The sequence below is a fragment of the Mesoplodon bidens genome (genome assembly GCF_964165515.1).
Source record: "Mesoplodon bidens genome assembly, chromosome: 11".
In the NCBI taxonomy this organism is placed as follows: domain Eukaryota; kingdom Metazoa; phylum Chordata; class Mammalia; order Artiodactyla; family Ziphiidae; genus Mesoplodon; species Mesoplodon bidens.
In genome coordinates this window covers 84,708,588-84,725,943 of record NC_138167.1, presented here as the reverse complement: position 1 = coordinate 84,725,943, position 17,356 = coordinate 84,708,588, and the positions used below count along the sequence as shown (strand labels likewise).

Genomic DNA, 17,356 nt, shown 5'->3' with positions numbered 1-17,356 from the left:
TAAGTACAGTTAATCTTCAGTTCCAGGGTCGGTTTGTTCCCATTTCTTTGAGGCCAGCTCTCGGAATTGTGGCAGCTTATGTCATGGCTACAGTCTGCTCATCATGTAATTAACTTCTTCCTCCTGGTGGGGGTTTCAGTATCTATAAGACAGCTCACAGGACATGGCTCAGCATATTATCTACAGCCCTTGAAGAGGAACTGAAGGTCCTTGACTACGCTTAATGACTAAACTTGTCTTGTTGGGCTGTTAGTCTTGTTGGGCTGTTTTCCTTTGTTTCTGCATTTTCTCACTTCTCTGATTAAACTTATTCTTTGGCTAAAGTTTTTCCACAGACATAAGGCAGGCTGAGGACATGGGGGGCAAGGACCATAGCATCCTGCTACGTTTCATAATCACTACTACAATCATAATATAGACTATTCTCATAACTCCAGAAAGTTCTTCCATGCCCTATTGCAGTCAGTTTCCTTCCTATAACCCTCACCCTGGGCAATTACTTCTCTGCTTTCTATCACTTTCTAGAATTTCATGGATTTCTAGAATTTCATGTTTTACCCTTTCTAGAATTTCATGTAAATGGAATTATACAGTACGTAACTTTTTGTGTCTGACTTATTTCACTATGTACAATGCTTTCAAGATTCATCCCTGTTGTTGTGTATACCAGTAGTTTGTCCCTTTTTACTTCTGAGTAGTATTCCCTTGTATGGATAGACCACAGTTTGTTTATCTATTAACCAGTTGGACATTTTGGGTTCTTTCCAGTTTTTTGGCTGTAAATAAAGCTGCATAAACATTCAAGTACAAGTCATTGTATGGACATGTTTTTATTTCTCTTAAGTAAATATCTAGGGGTAGGATTACTTGGTCATGTGATAAGGACATGTTTAAATTCATGAGCCACAGTTAAAGTGGCTGAACCATTTTACATTCCCACTTAGCAGTGCGAGAGTTCTAGTTGCTCTACATCCTTCTCAACACTTGGTATCATCAGTTTTTAAAATTTCAATCATTCTGTTGGGTGAGTAGTAGTATTTAATTGCGGTTTTAATTTATGTTGCCCTAATGAATTACTAATCATTTTGAGCATCTTTTCATGTGCTTATTGGCAATACATACATCTGTTTTTTTTGTTTTTTGTTTGTTTGTTTGTTTCTTGGTTAAGTATCTGTACAAATCTTTTGCCTATTTTTTATTTTTATTTTATTTATTTATTTATTTTTTTGCGGTACGCGGGCCTCTCACTGTTGTGGCCTCTCCTGTTGCGGAGCACAGGCTCCGGATGCGCAGGCTCAGCGGCCATGGCTCACGGGCCTAGCCGCTCCGCGGTATGTGGGATCTTCCCGGACCGGGGCATGAACCCGTGTCCCCTGCATCGGCAGGCGAACTGTCAACCACTGCGCCACCAGGGAAGCCCTTGCCTATTTTTTAAAAAGCAGATTCGTTTTCTTATTAAGGTGTAAAACTTGTGTATCAAAGTCCTTTATGAAACAAATGTTTTGCAAGTATTTTCTCCCTGTCTGTGGCTTGGTTTTTCATGTCCTTAATAGTGTATTTTGAAGATCAGAAGTTTTTTAATTTTGGTGAAGTTCAGTTTACAAATTTTTCAGGCTTTTTGCATCCTACTTAAAAAATCTTTGCCTAACCTAAGGTCACTAAGACTTTCTCCTATGTCTTCTTCCCAAAGTTTTAATTTTTATGTATGGTGTGAGGCATAGGTTGGGGATCTTTTTTTTTTTGCGTATGTATATCCAGTTGTCCCAACACCACTAGTTGAAAATATTATCTTTCCCCATTAAATTGCCCTAACACCTTTATTGAAACCATATATGTGGGTCCTGGACTCTATTTTGTTCCATTAATATATGTTCGTCTTTGGGATACCACACAGTTTTGGCTATTATAACTAAAGTCTTGAAACCAGGTAGAGTAAGTCTTCTAATTTTGTTCTTTTTTAAAAAGTTGTCTCAGCAGTCATAGGTCTTTTGCATTTTCTTATAACTTTTAGAATCAGCTTATCCGTTTCTACAAAAAGCCTGCTGGGATTTTGAAGGAGATTGCATTCAGTCTCTAGATCAATTTCAGGAAAATAGATGTCTTAACAGTACTGAATTGTCCCATTGATTAAAATAGTATATTTCTCCATTATTTAGGTCTTTTAAAAAATATCACTTAACAGTGTTTTGTAGTTTGCAGTGCATGAATATTGTACATTTTTTGTTAAATTTATCTCAAACATTTTGTATTCTTTATGCTATTGTAAATAGTATTTTTAAGTTAAATTTTCAGTGGATTATTATTCATATGTAGAAATACAGTGGATTCTTGTATATTGACATTGTATCCTGTGATCTTGAGATAATTCTAGTAGCTTTTTATTTTTTTTCAATTTTATTTTATTTTTTTTTATACAGCAGGTTCTTATTAGTTACCTATTTTATACATGTTAATGTATATATGTCAATCCCAATCTCACAATTCATCCCACCCCCCAACCCGCCCCAGCTTTCCCCACCTTGGTGTCCGTACGTTTGTTCTCCACATCTGTGTCTCTATTTCTGCCTTGCAGACTGGCTCATCTGAACCATTTTTCTAGATTCCACATATATGCGTTAATATACGATATTTGTTTTTCTCTTTCTGACTCACTTCACTCTGTATGCCAGTCTCTAGATCCATCCATGTCTCTACAAATGACCCAACTTCGTTCCTTTTTATGGCTGAGTCATATTCCATTGTATATATGTACCACATCTTCTTTATCCATTCGTCTGTCGATGGGCATTTACGTTGCTTCCATGACCTGGCTGTTGCAAATAGTGCTGCAGTGAACACTGGGGTGCATGTGTCTTTGGGGTGCATGTGTCTTTTTGAATTATGGTTTTCTCTGGGTATATGCCCAGTAGTGGGATTGCTGGGTCATATGATAATTCTGTTTTTAGTTTTTTAAGGAACCTCCATACTATTCTCCATAGTGGCTGTATCAATTTACATTCCCACCAGCAATGCAAGAGGGTTCCCTTTTCTCCACACCCTCTCCAGCATTTGTTGTTTGTAGATTTTCTGATGATGCCCATTGTAACTGGTGTGAGGTGATACCTCATTGTAGTTTTGATTTGCATTTCTCTAGTAATTAGTGATGTCGAGTAACTTTTCATGTGCCTCTTGGCCATCTGTATGTCTTCCTTGGAGAAATGTCTATTTAGGTCTTTTGCCCATTTTTTTTTTTTAATTTACTTAGTTTGGCTGTGTTGGGTCTTTGTTGCCGCACGCAGGCTTTCTTTAGTTGCGGCGAGCAGGGACTACTCTACGTTGCAGTGGGCGGGCTTCTCACTGTAGTGGCTTCTCTTGTTGCAGAGCATGGGCTCTAGGCGTGAGGGCTGCAGTAGTTTTGGCACTTGGGCTCAGTAGTTGTGGCTTGCAGACTTCAGAGCGCAGGCTCAGTAGTTGTAGCGCACAGGCTTAGTTGCTCTGCGGCATATGGGATCTTCCTGGACCAGGGCTCAAACCTGTGCCCCTGCATTGGCAGGCAGATTCACCAGAGAAGCCCCTTCTGCCCATTTTTTGATTGGGTTTTTTGGTTTTTTAATATTGAGCTGCATGAGCTGTTTATATATTGGAGATTAATCCTTTGTCCATTGATTTGTTTGCAAATATTTTCTCCCATTCTGAGTGTTGTCTTTTCATCTTGTTTATAGTTTCCTTTGCTGTGCAAAAGCTTTGAAGTCTCATCAGGTCCCATTTGTTTATTTTTCTTTTTATTTCCATTACTCTAGGAGGTGGGTCAGAAAAGATCTTGCTGTGATTTATGTCATAGAGTGTTCTTCCTATGTTTTCCTCTAAGAGTTTTATAGTGTCTGGCCTTACATTTAGGTCTTTAATCCATTTTGAGTTTATTTTTGTGTATGGTGTTAGGGAGTGTTCTAATTTCATTTTTTACATGTAGCTGTCCTGTTTTCCCAGCACCACTTATTGAAGAGACTGTCTTTTCTCCATTGTATACCCTTGCCTCCTTTGTCATAGATCAGTTGACCATAGGTGTGTGGGTTTATCTCTCGGCTTTCTATGCTGTTCCATTGATCTATATTTCTGTTTTTGTGCCAGTACCATATTGTCTTTATTACTGTAGCTTTGTAGTATAAAGTCCGGGAGCCTGATTCCTCCAGCTCCGTTTTTTTCCCTCAAGATTGCTTTGGCTTCTTGGACTAGGCCTCAAACCCATGTCCCCTGCATTGGCAGGTGGATTCTTAGCCACTGTGCCAACAGGGAAGCCCATACTTAATGTTTAAATACCCACTAAAACTGGGAAAAGGGCAATGATGTCCACACTCAACACTTATACTCAGCAGTGTACTAAAGGTCCTAAGCGGTGCAATAGGACAAGAGAAAGAAATAAAAAGCATACAGTTTGTAAAAGGAGAAGTAAAATTGTCTTTATTCAATGATGGCATGATCATCTATGCAGAAAACTCCTAGGAACATATTAAAAAGCAGCCAAAAATAAATTAATTAATTTAAAAAATCATCTAAACATTAAGTATGATGTTCAGTATGGGTCTTTTTTTTTTTTTAATAAATTTTATTTATTTATTTATTTTTGTCTGAGTTGGGTCTTCGTTGCTGCGCGCGGGCTTTCTCTAGTTGCAGTGAGCCAGGGCTAGCTACTCTTCGTTGCGGCATGCGGGCTTCTCATTGCAGTAGCTTCTCTTGTTGCAGGGCACAGGCTCTAGGCACACGGGCTTCAGTAGTTGCGGCATGCAAGCTCAGTAGTTGTGGCGCATGGGCTTAGTTGCTCTGCAGCATGTGGGATCTTCCTGGACCAGGGATCAAACCCGTGTCCCAGGCATTGGTAGGCGGATTCTCAACCACTGTGCCACCAGGGAAGCCAGTATGGGTCTTTTTGTAGATGCCCTTTATCAGGTTGAGAAGGTCCCTCCTATTCCTAGTATGGAGAGTTTTTATCATGAATGGGTGTTGAATTTTGTTTGACGCTTTTCCTGTATTTTTTAAGATGATCATATACTTTTTCTTGTTTAGTCTTTAATATGATGGAGTAAATTGAATGATTTTAAATGTGAACCAACCTTTCATTCCTTGGCTAAACCCCAGTTGATCATGATATATTATTTTTTTAATGTATTGTTAGTTGTGATTTGTTAAAATTTTGGGTAGAATTTTTACATCTTTGTTTTTAGGGATATTGGTCCGTATTTTATATTTTTCCCTGGTTTTGGTATCAAGTAATGCTTGTATGTTAGAATGAGTTTAGAAGTATTCCCTCCCCTTCAGTTTTTTTGCAAGAGTATTTGTGGGATGGTTATTATTTCTTTCTCAATGTTAGAATTCACCAGTGAAGCTGTATGAGTCTGGAGTTTTCTTTGTGGGAGGATTTTTAACTACAAATCCAATTACTGTAGTCAATAGCTAGGGCTATTCAGTTTATTTGTTTCGTCTTGAGGGAACTTTGGTAGTTTATATCAAGGTATTTGCCCATTTCATCTAAATTGTATATTTGTTCCTATTTTCTCATTCTTTTAATATTTTTTTTTTTTTTTTTTTTTTTTTTTTTTTTTGCTGTACGCGGGCCTCTCACTGCTGTGGCCTCTCCCGTTGCGGAGCACAGGCTCCGGACACACAGGCTCCGCGGCCATGGCTCGCGGGCCCAGCCACTCCGCGGCATGTGGGATCTTCCGGGATAGGGGCACGAACCCGTGTCCCCTGCATCGGCAGGCGGACTCTCAACCACTGCGCCACCAGGGAAGCCCTAATATTTTTATAATCTGTAGTGAACTCACATTCCTTATTCCTGGCATTGTTGTTTTGATCTTTTTGAGAACCAGCTGTTGGTTTAATTGATTCTATTGTTTCTCTGTTTTTTATTTCATAAATTTTTTGCTCTCTGTTATTTTATTCCTTCTGCTTATTCTGGGTTTAATTTGTTCTTTTTCCTCTTTCTTAAGGCTTATTGTTTGGAAGTCTCTTCTTTAAGCATTTAATGCTATAAATTTCCCTTTCAGCCCTCTTTTAGCTACATCCCAGCAATTTTGATACGTTTTGTTTTTCATTCAGTTCAAACTATTTTCTAATTTCCCTGTGATTTCTTCTTTGACCCAAGAGTTATTTAGCAGTGAGTTAATTTCCAGGTGTTTTGAATTTTTCCAATATCTTTTTAAAAATTTGCTTATTTACTTATTTCTTTTGGCTGCACTGGGTCTTAGTTGCGGCATGCAGGATCTTTAGCTGCGGGATCATGGTGTGTGGACTCTTAGTTGTGACATGCGGGCTACTTAGTCGCGACACGTGTGTGGGATCTAGTTCCCCGAGCAGGAATCGTACCTGGGTCCCCTGCATTGGGAGTGCAGAGTCTTACCCACTGGACCACCAGGGAAGTCCCTCCAATATCTTTCTGTTCCTGGTTTCTACTTTAATTCTGTTGTGATCACGAAACATACTTTGTATGGTTTCAGTCTTTAAATTAATTGAGATTTGTTTAATGTCGCAGATTATTGTCTGCCTTAGTGAATGTGTATTTGAAAAGAAAATATATATTGTGCCATGGTTGGGGGTAGTTTTCTAAAAATATTAATTAGGGCTACTTGGCTGGTGGTAGTGTTCAAGTTTTCTACAGCCTTACTAATTTTCTGTTTGTTTAATCAGTTATTATGAGAGGAATGTTGAAATCTGCAACTGTAATCACAAATTTTTCCGTTTCTCCTCCCAGTTCTGTTTTGTCTTCATATATTTTGAAGCTCTGTTATTAGGTGTATATTCATTTATTATTGTTATATTCTCTTGATAAATCGACACCTTATCTTTATGAAGTGTTCTTTTTTATTTCCACTGATATTTCTTATTATGAAATCTAATTTGTCTAGTATTAATATAGCCTGTTCAGCCTTCTTTTGATTAGGGTTCGCATGATATATCTGTTTCTATTCTTTTACTTTTAACCTACATGTGTCTTTTTTTTTTTTTTTTTTTTTGCGGTATGCGGGCCTCTCACTGTTGTGGCCTCTCCCATTGTGGAGCGCAGGATCCGGACGTGCAGGCTCAGCGGCCATGGCTCACGGGCCCAGCCGCTCCACGGCATGTGGGATCTTCCCAGACCGGGACACGAACTCGTGTCCCCTGCATCGGCAGGCGGACTCTCAACCACTGCGCCACCAGGGAAGCCCCCTACATGTGTCTTTATATTTAGAGTGTTGTGTTTTTTTAACATGGTATAATATTTATTTATTTATTTTTGAAGTTTTAAAGTTTTTATTGGAATATAGTTGACTTACAATATTGTGTTCGTTTCAGGTGTACAGCAGAGTGAATCAGTTATGTGTGTGTGTGTGTGCAGATTTTTCGGATTCTTTTCCCATATAGGTTATTACAGAATATTGAGTAGAGTTCCCTGTGCTATACAGTAGGTCCTTGTCAATCTATTTTATATGTAGTAGTGTGTATATGTTAATTGCAATCTCCTGATTTATCACTCTCCCACTTGTTTCCCCTTTAATAACCATAAGTTTGATTTCAAGATCTGTGAGTCTGTTTCTGTTTTGTAAATAAGTTCATTTGTATAGTTTTTAAAATTAGATTCTACATATAGATATGCTATTATATGATATTCTTTCTGTGTCTGACTTACTTCACTTAGCATGGTAATCTCTAGGTCCATCCATGTTGCTGCAAATGGCATTATTTCATTCTTTTTTATGGCTGAGTAAAATTCCATTGTATATATGTACCACATCTTCTTTATCCATTCCTCTTGTTGATGGACATTTAGGTGGCTCCCATGTCTTGGCTGTTGTAAATAGTGCTGCAGTGAACATTGGGGTGCATGTATCTTTTTGAATTACGTTTTTCCCCAGATATTTGCCCAGGAGTGGGATTGCTAGATGATATGGTAGTTCTATTTTTAGTTTTTTAAGGAACCTCTGTCTGTTCTCCATAATGGTTGTGCCAGTTTACATTCCAAGAACAGTGGGGGAGGGTTCCCTTTTCTCCACACCCTCTCCAGCATTTATTGTTTGTAGATTTTTTTTTTTTTTTTTTTGCGGTAGGCGGGCCTCTCACTGTTGTGGCCTCTCCCCTTGCAGAGCACAGGCTCCGGATGCGCAGGCTCAGCAGCCATGGCTCACGGGCCTAGCCGCTCTGCGGCATGTGGGATCTTCCCAGACCGGGGCACGAACCCGTGTCCCCTGCATCGGCAGGCGGACTCTCAACCACTGCGCCACCAGGGAAGCCCTGTTTGTAGATTTTTTGATGATGGCCATTCTGACCAGTGTGAGGTGATACCTTAGTGAAATTTTGATTTACATTTCTCTAATAATTAGTGATGTTGAGCATCTTTTCATGTGCTTTTTGGCCATCTGTTTGTCTGTCTTTGGAGAAATGTCTATTTAGATCTTCTGTCCAATTTTTGATTGGGTTTTTTGCTTTTTGATATTGAGCAGCATGAGCTGTTTGTATATTTTGGAGATTAGTCCCTTGTTGGTTGCATTGTTTGCAAATATTTTCTCCCATTCTGTGGGTTGTCTTTTCATTTTGTTCATGGTTTCCTTCGTTGTGTAAAATTTTTTTAAGTTTAAAGTGGGTCTTTTTTAATGAATAGAATATAGTTGGATTTTGCTTTTTTATCCAATGTGACTTCTCATTTCAGTGTCAAGTCATCTTAAGTGCTTTCTGTTTTGATTTTCAGGACTTTCACTCTTCCTCTGCCATTTGCTCTTAGCTCACTTTTTTCATGAAACTTAATTTGATTATAGTCACTTTGAATAGCTACTATACCCCTGTTGGCATAACTATATGCAACATATTAGATATTAGATATCTGTTATTAGAGATCTGTTAATGTTATATTTGTGGGTAATTTTTTGTTTTCATCGTTTGCTCTCGATTATTCTGTCTTTATCAGGAATGCAACTTCTGTTTTGTAGTTTTCCAGAAGACCTCTAATACAATATCTTTATTTAATACAGTGTATGTGTGTTAAGTTACTGTCTGATGGAATATTATCTTACCTAATTATCTTCACAGCTTCTTGAAGGTGTTCAGTTTTCCTTTGAGACCATACTTTATGCTAGTCTTTTTTTTTTTTTTTTTTTGCGGTACATGGGCCTCTCAGTGCTGTGGCCTCTCCCATTGCGGAGCACAGGCTCTGGACGTGCAGGCTCAGTGGCCATGGCTCACGGGCCCAGCCGCTCTGTGGCATGTGGGATCCTCCCGCACCAGGGCACGAACCCGTGTCCCCTGTATCGGCAGGCGGACTCAACCACTGCGCCACCAGGGAAGCCCTATGCTAGTCTTTGGGTTGGTCCGCTGGTAAATTTCCCAGTGATTCTTGGAAGTTTTATTCCCAGAGTTCAGCTATCAAGTCATGTGGATTTACCTAATTTCCATTTTATCTAGGTAGGTCACCTGTGGATTAAGATGTTCTTCATTATCAAATTCTGAATCAAGGTCAGCAGAGGCTTTATGATCCCAGGCTGTTGCCCACCTCATCCAATCCCGAACCTACCTGCATTGAATTACTGGCCTCACCCAAGGTGGGGTGGACTGAGAGTATAGGTAGTATGACTATACAGAATTGATGCTGAAATAGTCTAGTAGGCAATAAACACTGGAGATTAGATTATCTCAAGTCTGGAGATCAAAGGTTAAAATTGTTACCACTGAATTTATGATTTGGATATTACTGTTTCCTAATCCTGGTGATCCTGTTTGCTTTAGGATGGCAATTCAAAAAGTCTTAGATTTAGGCTTTATACTGAAACTGGATACTAGAACTGTTTGAATTTTTAGTGTGAGAGATTAGTGGTGAGGAAATCCAGGACATTGGGTTTGAGGTTAAATTGAACTTTTAGTTCCCTGCTCTCTGCCTTCGCCTGAATGACTATTTTTATATTCAGTTGTGCAAAGGTTGATTTAAAAAAAATAGCATATGTAACCATGAGGCTCCTGCTACTTCCTGTTTGATGATATTACAGGTGATGAAAGCAAATTAGACTAGCTTAGCCACTGCATTATAATTTACCTGAACTAATGGGGCTTCGAACATATTCTTTGAAAGGTGCTCCTTATGCAAATCAATTTTTTTGTACTCCTGTAGCAATTTGCATTAGATAGCTCCTCTGTAAATAGTTGCTGGGGACATGATTCTGAGTTGTTTTGCCCTTCTCTGCAACCCCTGAGGTATCTCATGTCGGCCTCTCGTGTTGCCCAGTACTCAGGAAGCAGGACATATCAGTGCCCTCACTTGCCAGCACCTGTGTACAAGCTCTTTTTCCTTTTTTCAGTCTTCCTCAATTGGCATGAAAAAAATAAAGTCAGTGGAGCATTCCTTCCATTATAATTCTTTGCAAAATACATCATTTCAGCAATATGGCAGAGTTCCTAATGGTTTTCTTTGAATTTTCCATTATTTTTCTCATTAATTCAACCTTAATAAGTTTGTTGAAACTCTTTTTATGTACTCAAAGTTCATATACTATCTTGGTTTCTCTTGCTGATTCCATTTCATTTCCCTTATCTCTGCTCTAAATTTTGGAGTTTCCCAAGGATCAGTCCTTGGTTCTCTCCTCTTTTCTGTCCCATTCCCTAAGACAGTGATCTCATCCAGTCTCATGGCTTTAAATACCATCTGCATTGGCTCCCAAATGTATCTCTTCCTGTCCCTTCACCTCCAGACCTGTATATCCACGGGCCTACTTGTCTAATGGACACCCCTAACTTAGTGTGTCTCTAACTGAGCTTTTCGTGGTCCCTCACAAACCAGCTTCTTTTGCAGCCTTCCCTGTCTCAGTTAATGCCAGTTCCATTGTTCTAGCTGCTTGGGCCAGAAATCTTGGTGCCATTTTTGACTTTTCTCTGTGTCTCACACCCAACATCTGGTCTATCAGCAAATCCTGTTGGCTCTATCTCCAAAATGTATCCAGATTTGACCATTTATCGCCATTCCGTCTGCCATCATCCTGGTACACGCCACCATCTTTTGCCTGGTTCATAGAAGTGGCTTTCTAACTGGTCTCCCTACTTCTGCCTTTGCTTCCCTGCGGTCTGTTCTTAGCACACAGCCAGAGTAATCCTGTTAAAAGTTCCATTAGGTCTTATAATTTTTCTGTTGAAAACCCTCCAACAGCTTTCCATCTCACTTAGAGAAAAGCTATAGGCCTTAACTATTATCTACTAGAACCTATGTGATCTGACCCTCTTTCACCTTTCCATCCTCATTTCCTACTATTCTCTTCCTTCTTCACTCTGTTCCAGCCACATGACCTCTTTTCTGTTCCTTGAACATGCCCTTCCTTCTACCTCAGAGCCCTTATACCTGCTGTTTACTCTACATAGAATACTTTTTCCTACTGATATCAGCAAAGATAGCTGTCTTACTTATTTTGCGTTTTTACTCACTGAAGCCTTCCCTGGTCAACTTGTTTATCTTGTTTTTCTATCTAATACACTGGAATGTAATCTCCATGAGGGTGGGGATTTTGTCATGTTTTGTGTACCACAGAAACCTTAGCACCTAAAAATGGTGCCTGGCATGTGGTAGATGCTCCACACATTTAAAAATGAATGAATAAATGAATGAGCACATGATTCTGATTTTCATAATATCTCTTAAAAAAGAAAATAGCTAACATAACTCCACTAAATGTAAAGTTATGTTGAAAGAAAGAAGGATGGAAGGATTGAAAGAAGTCTGGATAGAAAGTAAGAAGGATCTGGAAAGTAATTCTAAATTTCTGAAATATAAAGCAACTCTATAAATGTATGAATAGCTGCACAACTTTATTTAAAGGACTACTTTAATATTTTTCCATGGAGGCAACAAAAATTAGCTACCACCATGAGTAGGAGACATTTGAACATCTAGCTGCATTGTGAACCAGGTGGTGAAGTTCTGTCTTGGACTAAGAACTGTAGACAAATCTTTTCGATATCACTGAGTCATTGTGTAATTTAAGAAGGGTAACAATATGTTTTGGTTTGCCAGGGACAGTCTCAGTTTAACTCTTTTGTTAATTATTAATAGAGTGGGTTTTTATTCTTTAAAGGATCCCAGTTTGGATGATAAGTTATAGGGGCACCCTAAAATTCAGGTGCTTGCTTCTGAGTGATTATAGCATATATTGACATTCATGCATGATAAGAAATCTGTAAATGCTATTTAACATTTATTGAGCATATTTCAGAGTTTGACTTTGTTAGGTTTAGGGCTATCAGGGTCTCAAGCATTTTCAGTCAGTCTTGAGTAGTGAAAATGGTTGAGCATTGTAAGCTGAATCACATTTTTATAGGATAATGCTTAGATTTTTAGGGCCACAGACTTCATTGAGAATCTGATGAAACCTATGAATCCACTGCCCAGAAAAACACATATAGAAAATTTTTATAAATAATTTCAGGAAGTTTGTGACTTCCCAAACCCCCCTATTCTGGTATCTAACTGCTTTGAGAGAACACCTTTCAGGGATACTGTTGCACTAGTAAAACCTTGATTATCTGACACATAACTGGAACCCTTAAGAAAACCATAATTTTCTCAATGCCAATATAAGCACATGTAGAAATGTTTATTTAGATAAGTGATATTATGCTATAGGTATTATTCTACAACTTAGGGCTCCATGTTAGTATATACAGATATGCTTCATTTTTTTAAGTTAATTTCTGTATTTTGCAATTTGTCAAAAAATCAATATCAAAAAACAGTGTATAGGAAAGTTGCCTTATGAAACCTTAAAATAAGCAAAAAATACTGAAGATCATCTTTTTTTTTTTAGTTCATTTATTTATTTAATTGGTTGTGCCAGGTCTTAGTTGCTGCAGGTGGGCTCCTTAGTTGTGGCTTGCTGGCTCCTTAGTTGCAGCACGTTGGCTCCTTAGTTGTGGCATGTGGGCTCCTTAGTTGTGGCATGCAAACTCTTAGTTGCAGCATGCATGTGGGATCTAGTTCCCTGACCAGGGATTGAACCCAGGCCCCCTGCATTGGGAGCACAGAGTCTTATCCACTGCGGCACCAGGGAAGTCCCCCCAGATCATCTTAATCACAACTAAAGAGCATAAGAACATGTCTTATCATTTATGGTGTAGAAATCTTTACATTGAATGTCCACACTAGCAAAAAAAAATTAAAAATTAGCTCAGATCAACTTGCAAGACTCTGGCCTTAAGGGAATTTTGGAAGAGAATTCATCACCGAAAGCAAATGTACTCTATGCAGACATTTTCTTAACTCAATAAAGAAAATAAGGAAATGTTGAGAAGAAGAAAGAATTCTCCATGGCGAAATCACTTAGTCACTGCTAACAATGCATTTTATTTCTCTTTTTCTTTCTATACATAAATTTTATTAGTTTGCATAAATTTTTACATGGTTTTAATCATACTGTATATATAAATTTGCATCCTGTATCATCCCTTTCCTCATTAATATTTTAATATTAAAATAGTTAATATTTTAACTGCTTACTTATTGCTTTAGGATAGATTTCCAGAAGAGGAATTACTAGGTCAAAAATTACAATTATTAAAAAAAACTTTTTAAAATATTGCCACACTGGTTTTCAAAAGTGTTATACTGATTAATACTTTAAGCAGTTGGGTCTGATATTACTTGCTTCACCATACTCATACTTGGATTGTGCATTATAATTTTTAAAATATTTGTGATTGCAAAAAAAAAACGTTTCTCACTGTTTTAATTTGCATTTCTTCCATTTTTGTGATATTGCACATTTTTCCATATACATATTACTAATCGTATTTTATTATTAAAACATGATCTTGCAGCTTTAGAGGCCTCCATTTAGAGCTGATCATCCCCTTTTGAATAAAACTTTAATAGAGCACGTTCTGCATGTTCATAATGTTTAAGGAACAGTCATCCAGATTGCCATGTTGAAACTACCTCAAGATCTGAAAAAAGACTTTCCAAATGCTTAATTAATAGAAGATAATTTTCACAGCAGGAAAATGTGACTTATTATTAAGAAGTATCTTCTACCTGAGGTGTGTCTAACTGTGTGTGTGTGTGTATTAGGTTTCACTGATTTTTTTGAATACCAGTAAACAGCAGGGTAATAGAAATTTGATATTTCTATCAGGAACAGTTGACTTTTATTAAAATAATCTTAAATATTTTCTTCTTTTCAAGGTATCATAGACGTCGTAGGAAACTGAATCCTCCAAAAGACAGATGATATTGAGGTTTTCAGGAATCAAAGAGAAATGTTATCCTGCATCTCATTTGCCATTTGAGAAAATACAATTGGGTATATTAACTAATATGTTACATAGTAAAATAATAAAATGTCTGCTCATATATTAGAATGTGTATTTCTTTATATATATTAAGTAATTCTGGATTTCACATTCTTATTTACGGAAGCCTATTTTTATTTTCCTTTTGAGTTATTAAGGTCTACTATTTATTTTTATGTGCCTAGTATGATTAAGTACTTTTACATTATCAGCCATATTAGTAGTATAAGTATGATTAATAAAAACGTGCATGATTCTCCTGAAGATTTTTACACTGCCTTTGAAAAGAAACTCATGAGATCCACACAGAAAATAGATGTTACAATGTTTCCGTTTTTGTGGCTCTAGGAAATAATTAGTTACATTTTAATCAGTTTCTACTACCTGCTAGGTCCTTAGTTTACATTATTATTAAATTCTCACAATAGTCCTTTGAAGAAAGTGCATCATCCCCATTTTACAGATAAGGCTAAGTGACTTGAAGCCTACCTACCTAGCAAGTGGGAGAGCCAGGATCCAAACTGTCCAGAGCCTTTTTTACAAGGCATCAATCACTATGACAAGAGGTGTTTTCTTTCACCCAAGAATGTGCTTTCCTAGAAAGAATATTATATTATTCATTTTGAGGTTTTTTTTCTGGCTGTCTTAAAAATTATGCTTGCTTCAGAGCACATGCAACTCTGTGATTAAAATGTTAATATAGGGCTTCCCTGGTGGCGCAGTGGTTGAGAGTCTGCCTGCCGATGCAGGGGACGCGGGTTCGTGCCCCGGTCCGGGAAGATCCCACATGCCGCGGAGCGGCTAGGCCGTGAGCCATGGCTGCTGAGCCTGCGCATCCGGAGCCTGTGCTCCGGAACGGGAGAGGCCACAACAGTGAGAGGCCCGCGTACCGCAAAAAAAAAAAAAAAAAAAAAAGTTAATATTACTAAACTAGTCTTACAAAAATGTTAATAGTCTATTCTGTTGATTATCCCTACCAGCTGATATATGATCCTTAATAGCATTGATGCCCCTGTGATTTCTATTTAGGAGGTGAGGAGTCTTTCTTAAGAAGGTGAAAAGGTGCTTTATTCAAACTTGTGCAATATTTGTGATATTTTAAAATTTGGTGTGAAAAATGATTTCACATTCAAAGTCTATTGCTTAATCTAGTTCTTTGAATAAAGGAAGGTGAAGGGTCAAGTGTTGAGTAAAATGTAATGAATAGTGAATAGGAAAGAGTAAAGAAAATAATTAATAATGGCCACCCTCTATTACAGAAAGGAAGTGGGTTTTTTTTGTTTTGGTTTGGGTTTTTTAGATGTTGGGGGTAGGAGTTTTTTATTAATTAATTTATCTATTTTTGCTGTGTTGGGTCTTCGTTTCTGTGTGAGGGCTTTCTCTAGTTGTGGCAAGCGGGGCCACTCTTCATCTCGGTGCGTGGGCCTCTCACTATCGCGGCCTCTCTTATTGCGGAGCACAGGCTCCAGACGCGCAGGCTCAGTAGTTGTGGCTCATGGGCCTAGTTGCTCCGCGGCATGTGGGATCTTCCCAGATCAGGGCTTGAACCTGTGTCCCCTGCATTAGCAGGGGACTCTCAACCACTGTGCCACCAGGGAAGCCTGAAAGGAAGTGTTTTTAAGTGGTTTATGCTCTTTTCATTAATATATTATTCATTTGGGGGGAAAGATCGAAGGAAAAAGAAGTCGATAGAATTGGATAATGAGAAATATTAACTGGCTGTGTTTGGTGACATCGCTTCGAAAACAGTTTTTTCCTGGTTGATTTATATCCAAATTTTTACAAAGATTGAGATATGCCATGTATTAAAAGTAGGAAGAATAAAAACTAAATTAATTAAATAACAAATCTTCTTCTAAGTACAAGGATCTACTACGTAGAGATTGTTCAGTTGTAAGCTGCCCAAACCACACACTCACATGTCAGTGCTTTGGAGAGTTAACTTCGTTTTGGTTGTTCTGGAAATACAGTACATTGTAGTTAAGGCTGTAGTCCCTGGAATTTTGGTCTTCATGAGTTGCTGGATAAGTGCGTATTTCATCACCACTGTCACCTCCCCTCTGCGTCCCCACCTCAGAGGAGTAACCTGTTACCCGCTATCACTAACACGTTACGAAAGGTCAGTTTGTCTTTTTCAGAAATTTAAAAAGTACATAAAGGCTGATGGTTCTTTAAATGGAATAAATTCAGCTTCATGAAAATCTTCCTGCCCGGTTCTTACTCTCATACTTCCTTCCATTGGTGATGTGGATTAACACACTTCAAATTCATAAAAAGCATTGTCAGTGAAACCACCAGAGGGCACTCTCACATAGGGTTTAATTTGAACGTGCCTCAACCAAAGGATAGTCTCTTAACATTCAACAGCCAATATGTGGATTTCTTTAGGTAAGAATGACTAGTAGAGTAAATGACCTAGTGAAATTAAGTGTGGCCGTTATTGTATTCATTCTATTGATCTAGTCAGTAAGCATTTATTGAACCCCTACTACATATGGAGAGGCATTATACTTTTTGGCAGGCCAATAACAAAAAATGGGTCCTTCTTAAGGAGCATAGTATCTACTTAACTAGTATCTATTGAGCTACTTAACTTTTCTAATGACGTTGCTTTTTCTTTTTTTTTTTTAATTAATCTTTGGCTGCGTTGGGTCTTTGATGCTGCGCACAGGGTTTCTCTAGTTGCAGCGATGGGGGCTACACTTCGTAGCAGTGCACGGACTTCTCCTCACGGTGGCTTCTCTTGTTGCGGAGCACGGGCTATAGGCACGTGGGCTCAGTAGTTGTGGCTCGCGGGCGCTAGAGCACAGGCTTAGTAGTTGTGGCACATGGGCCCAGCCACTCCTCAGCATGTGGAATCTTCCCGGACCAGGGATTGAAGCCGCGTCCCCTGCACTGGCAGGTGGATTCCTAACCACTGCACCACCAGGGAAGTCCGATGTTGCTTTTTAACCTTGAATATAAAGCATCATTATTTTTTTAAGTTAGAGACTAAATAAATAGAAAATAAAATTACCCATAATTGCCCCAGCTAAAGATAACACTAACATTTTTGCTACCTTTCTTTCTTGTTATTTTGCTGCATAAATATATT

General features: G+C 38.3%; 1 protein-coding gene across 4 annotated transcripts in view; it reads left to right on the top strand.

Annotated features, from left to right (window-relative positions):
- The window catches only part of MRPL42 (mitochondrial ribosomal protein L42), a 34,036-nt gene extending 19,704 nt beyond the window's left edge, over window positions 1–14,332 (top strand). For all 4 annotated transcript variants that reach the window (XM_081249757.1, XM_081249755.1, XM_081249756.1 and 1 more), the window contains exon 6: window positions 14,156–14,332. In XM_081249757.1, the coding sequence (XP_081105883.1) occupies window positions 14,156–14,201 (46 nt within the window). In that variant the 3' untranslated portion in view covers window positions 14,202–14,332. The remainder of the gene's footprint in view (window positions 1–14,155) is intronic.
- The last annotated feature ends 3,024 nt before the right edge of the window (window positions 14,333–17,356 follow it).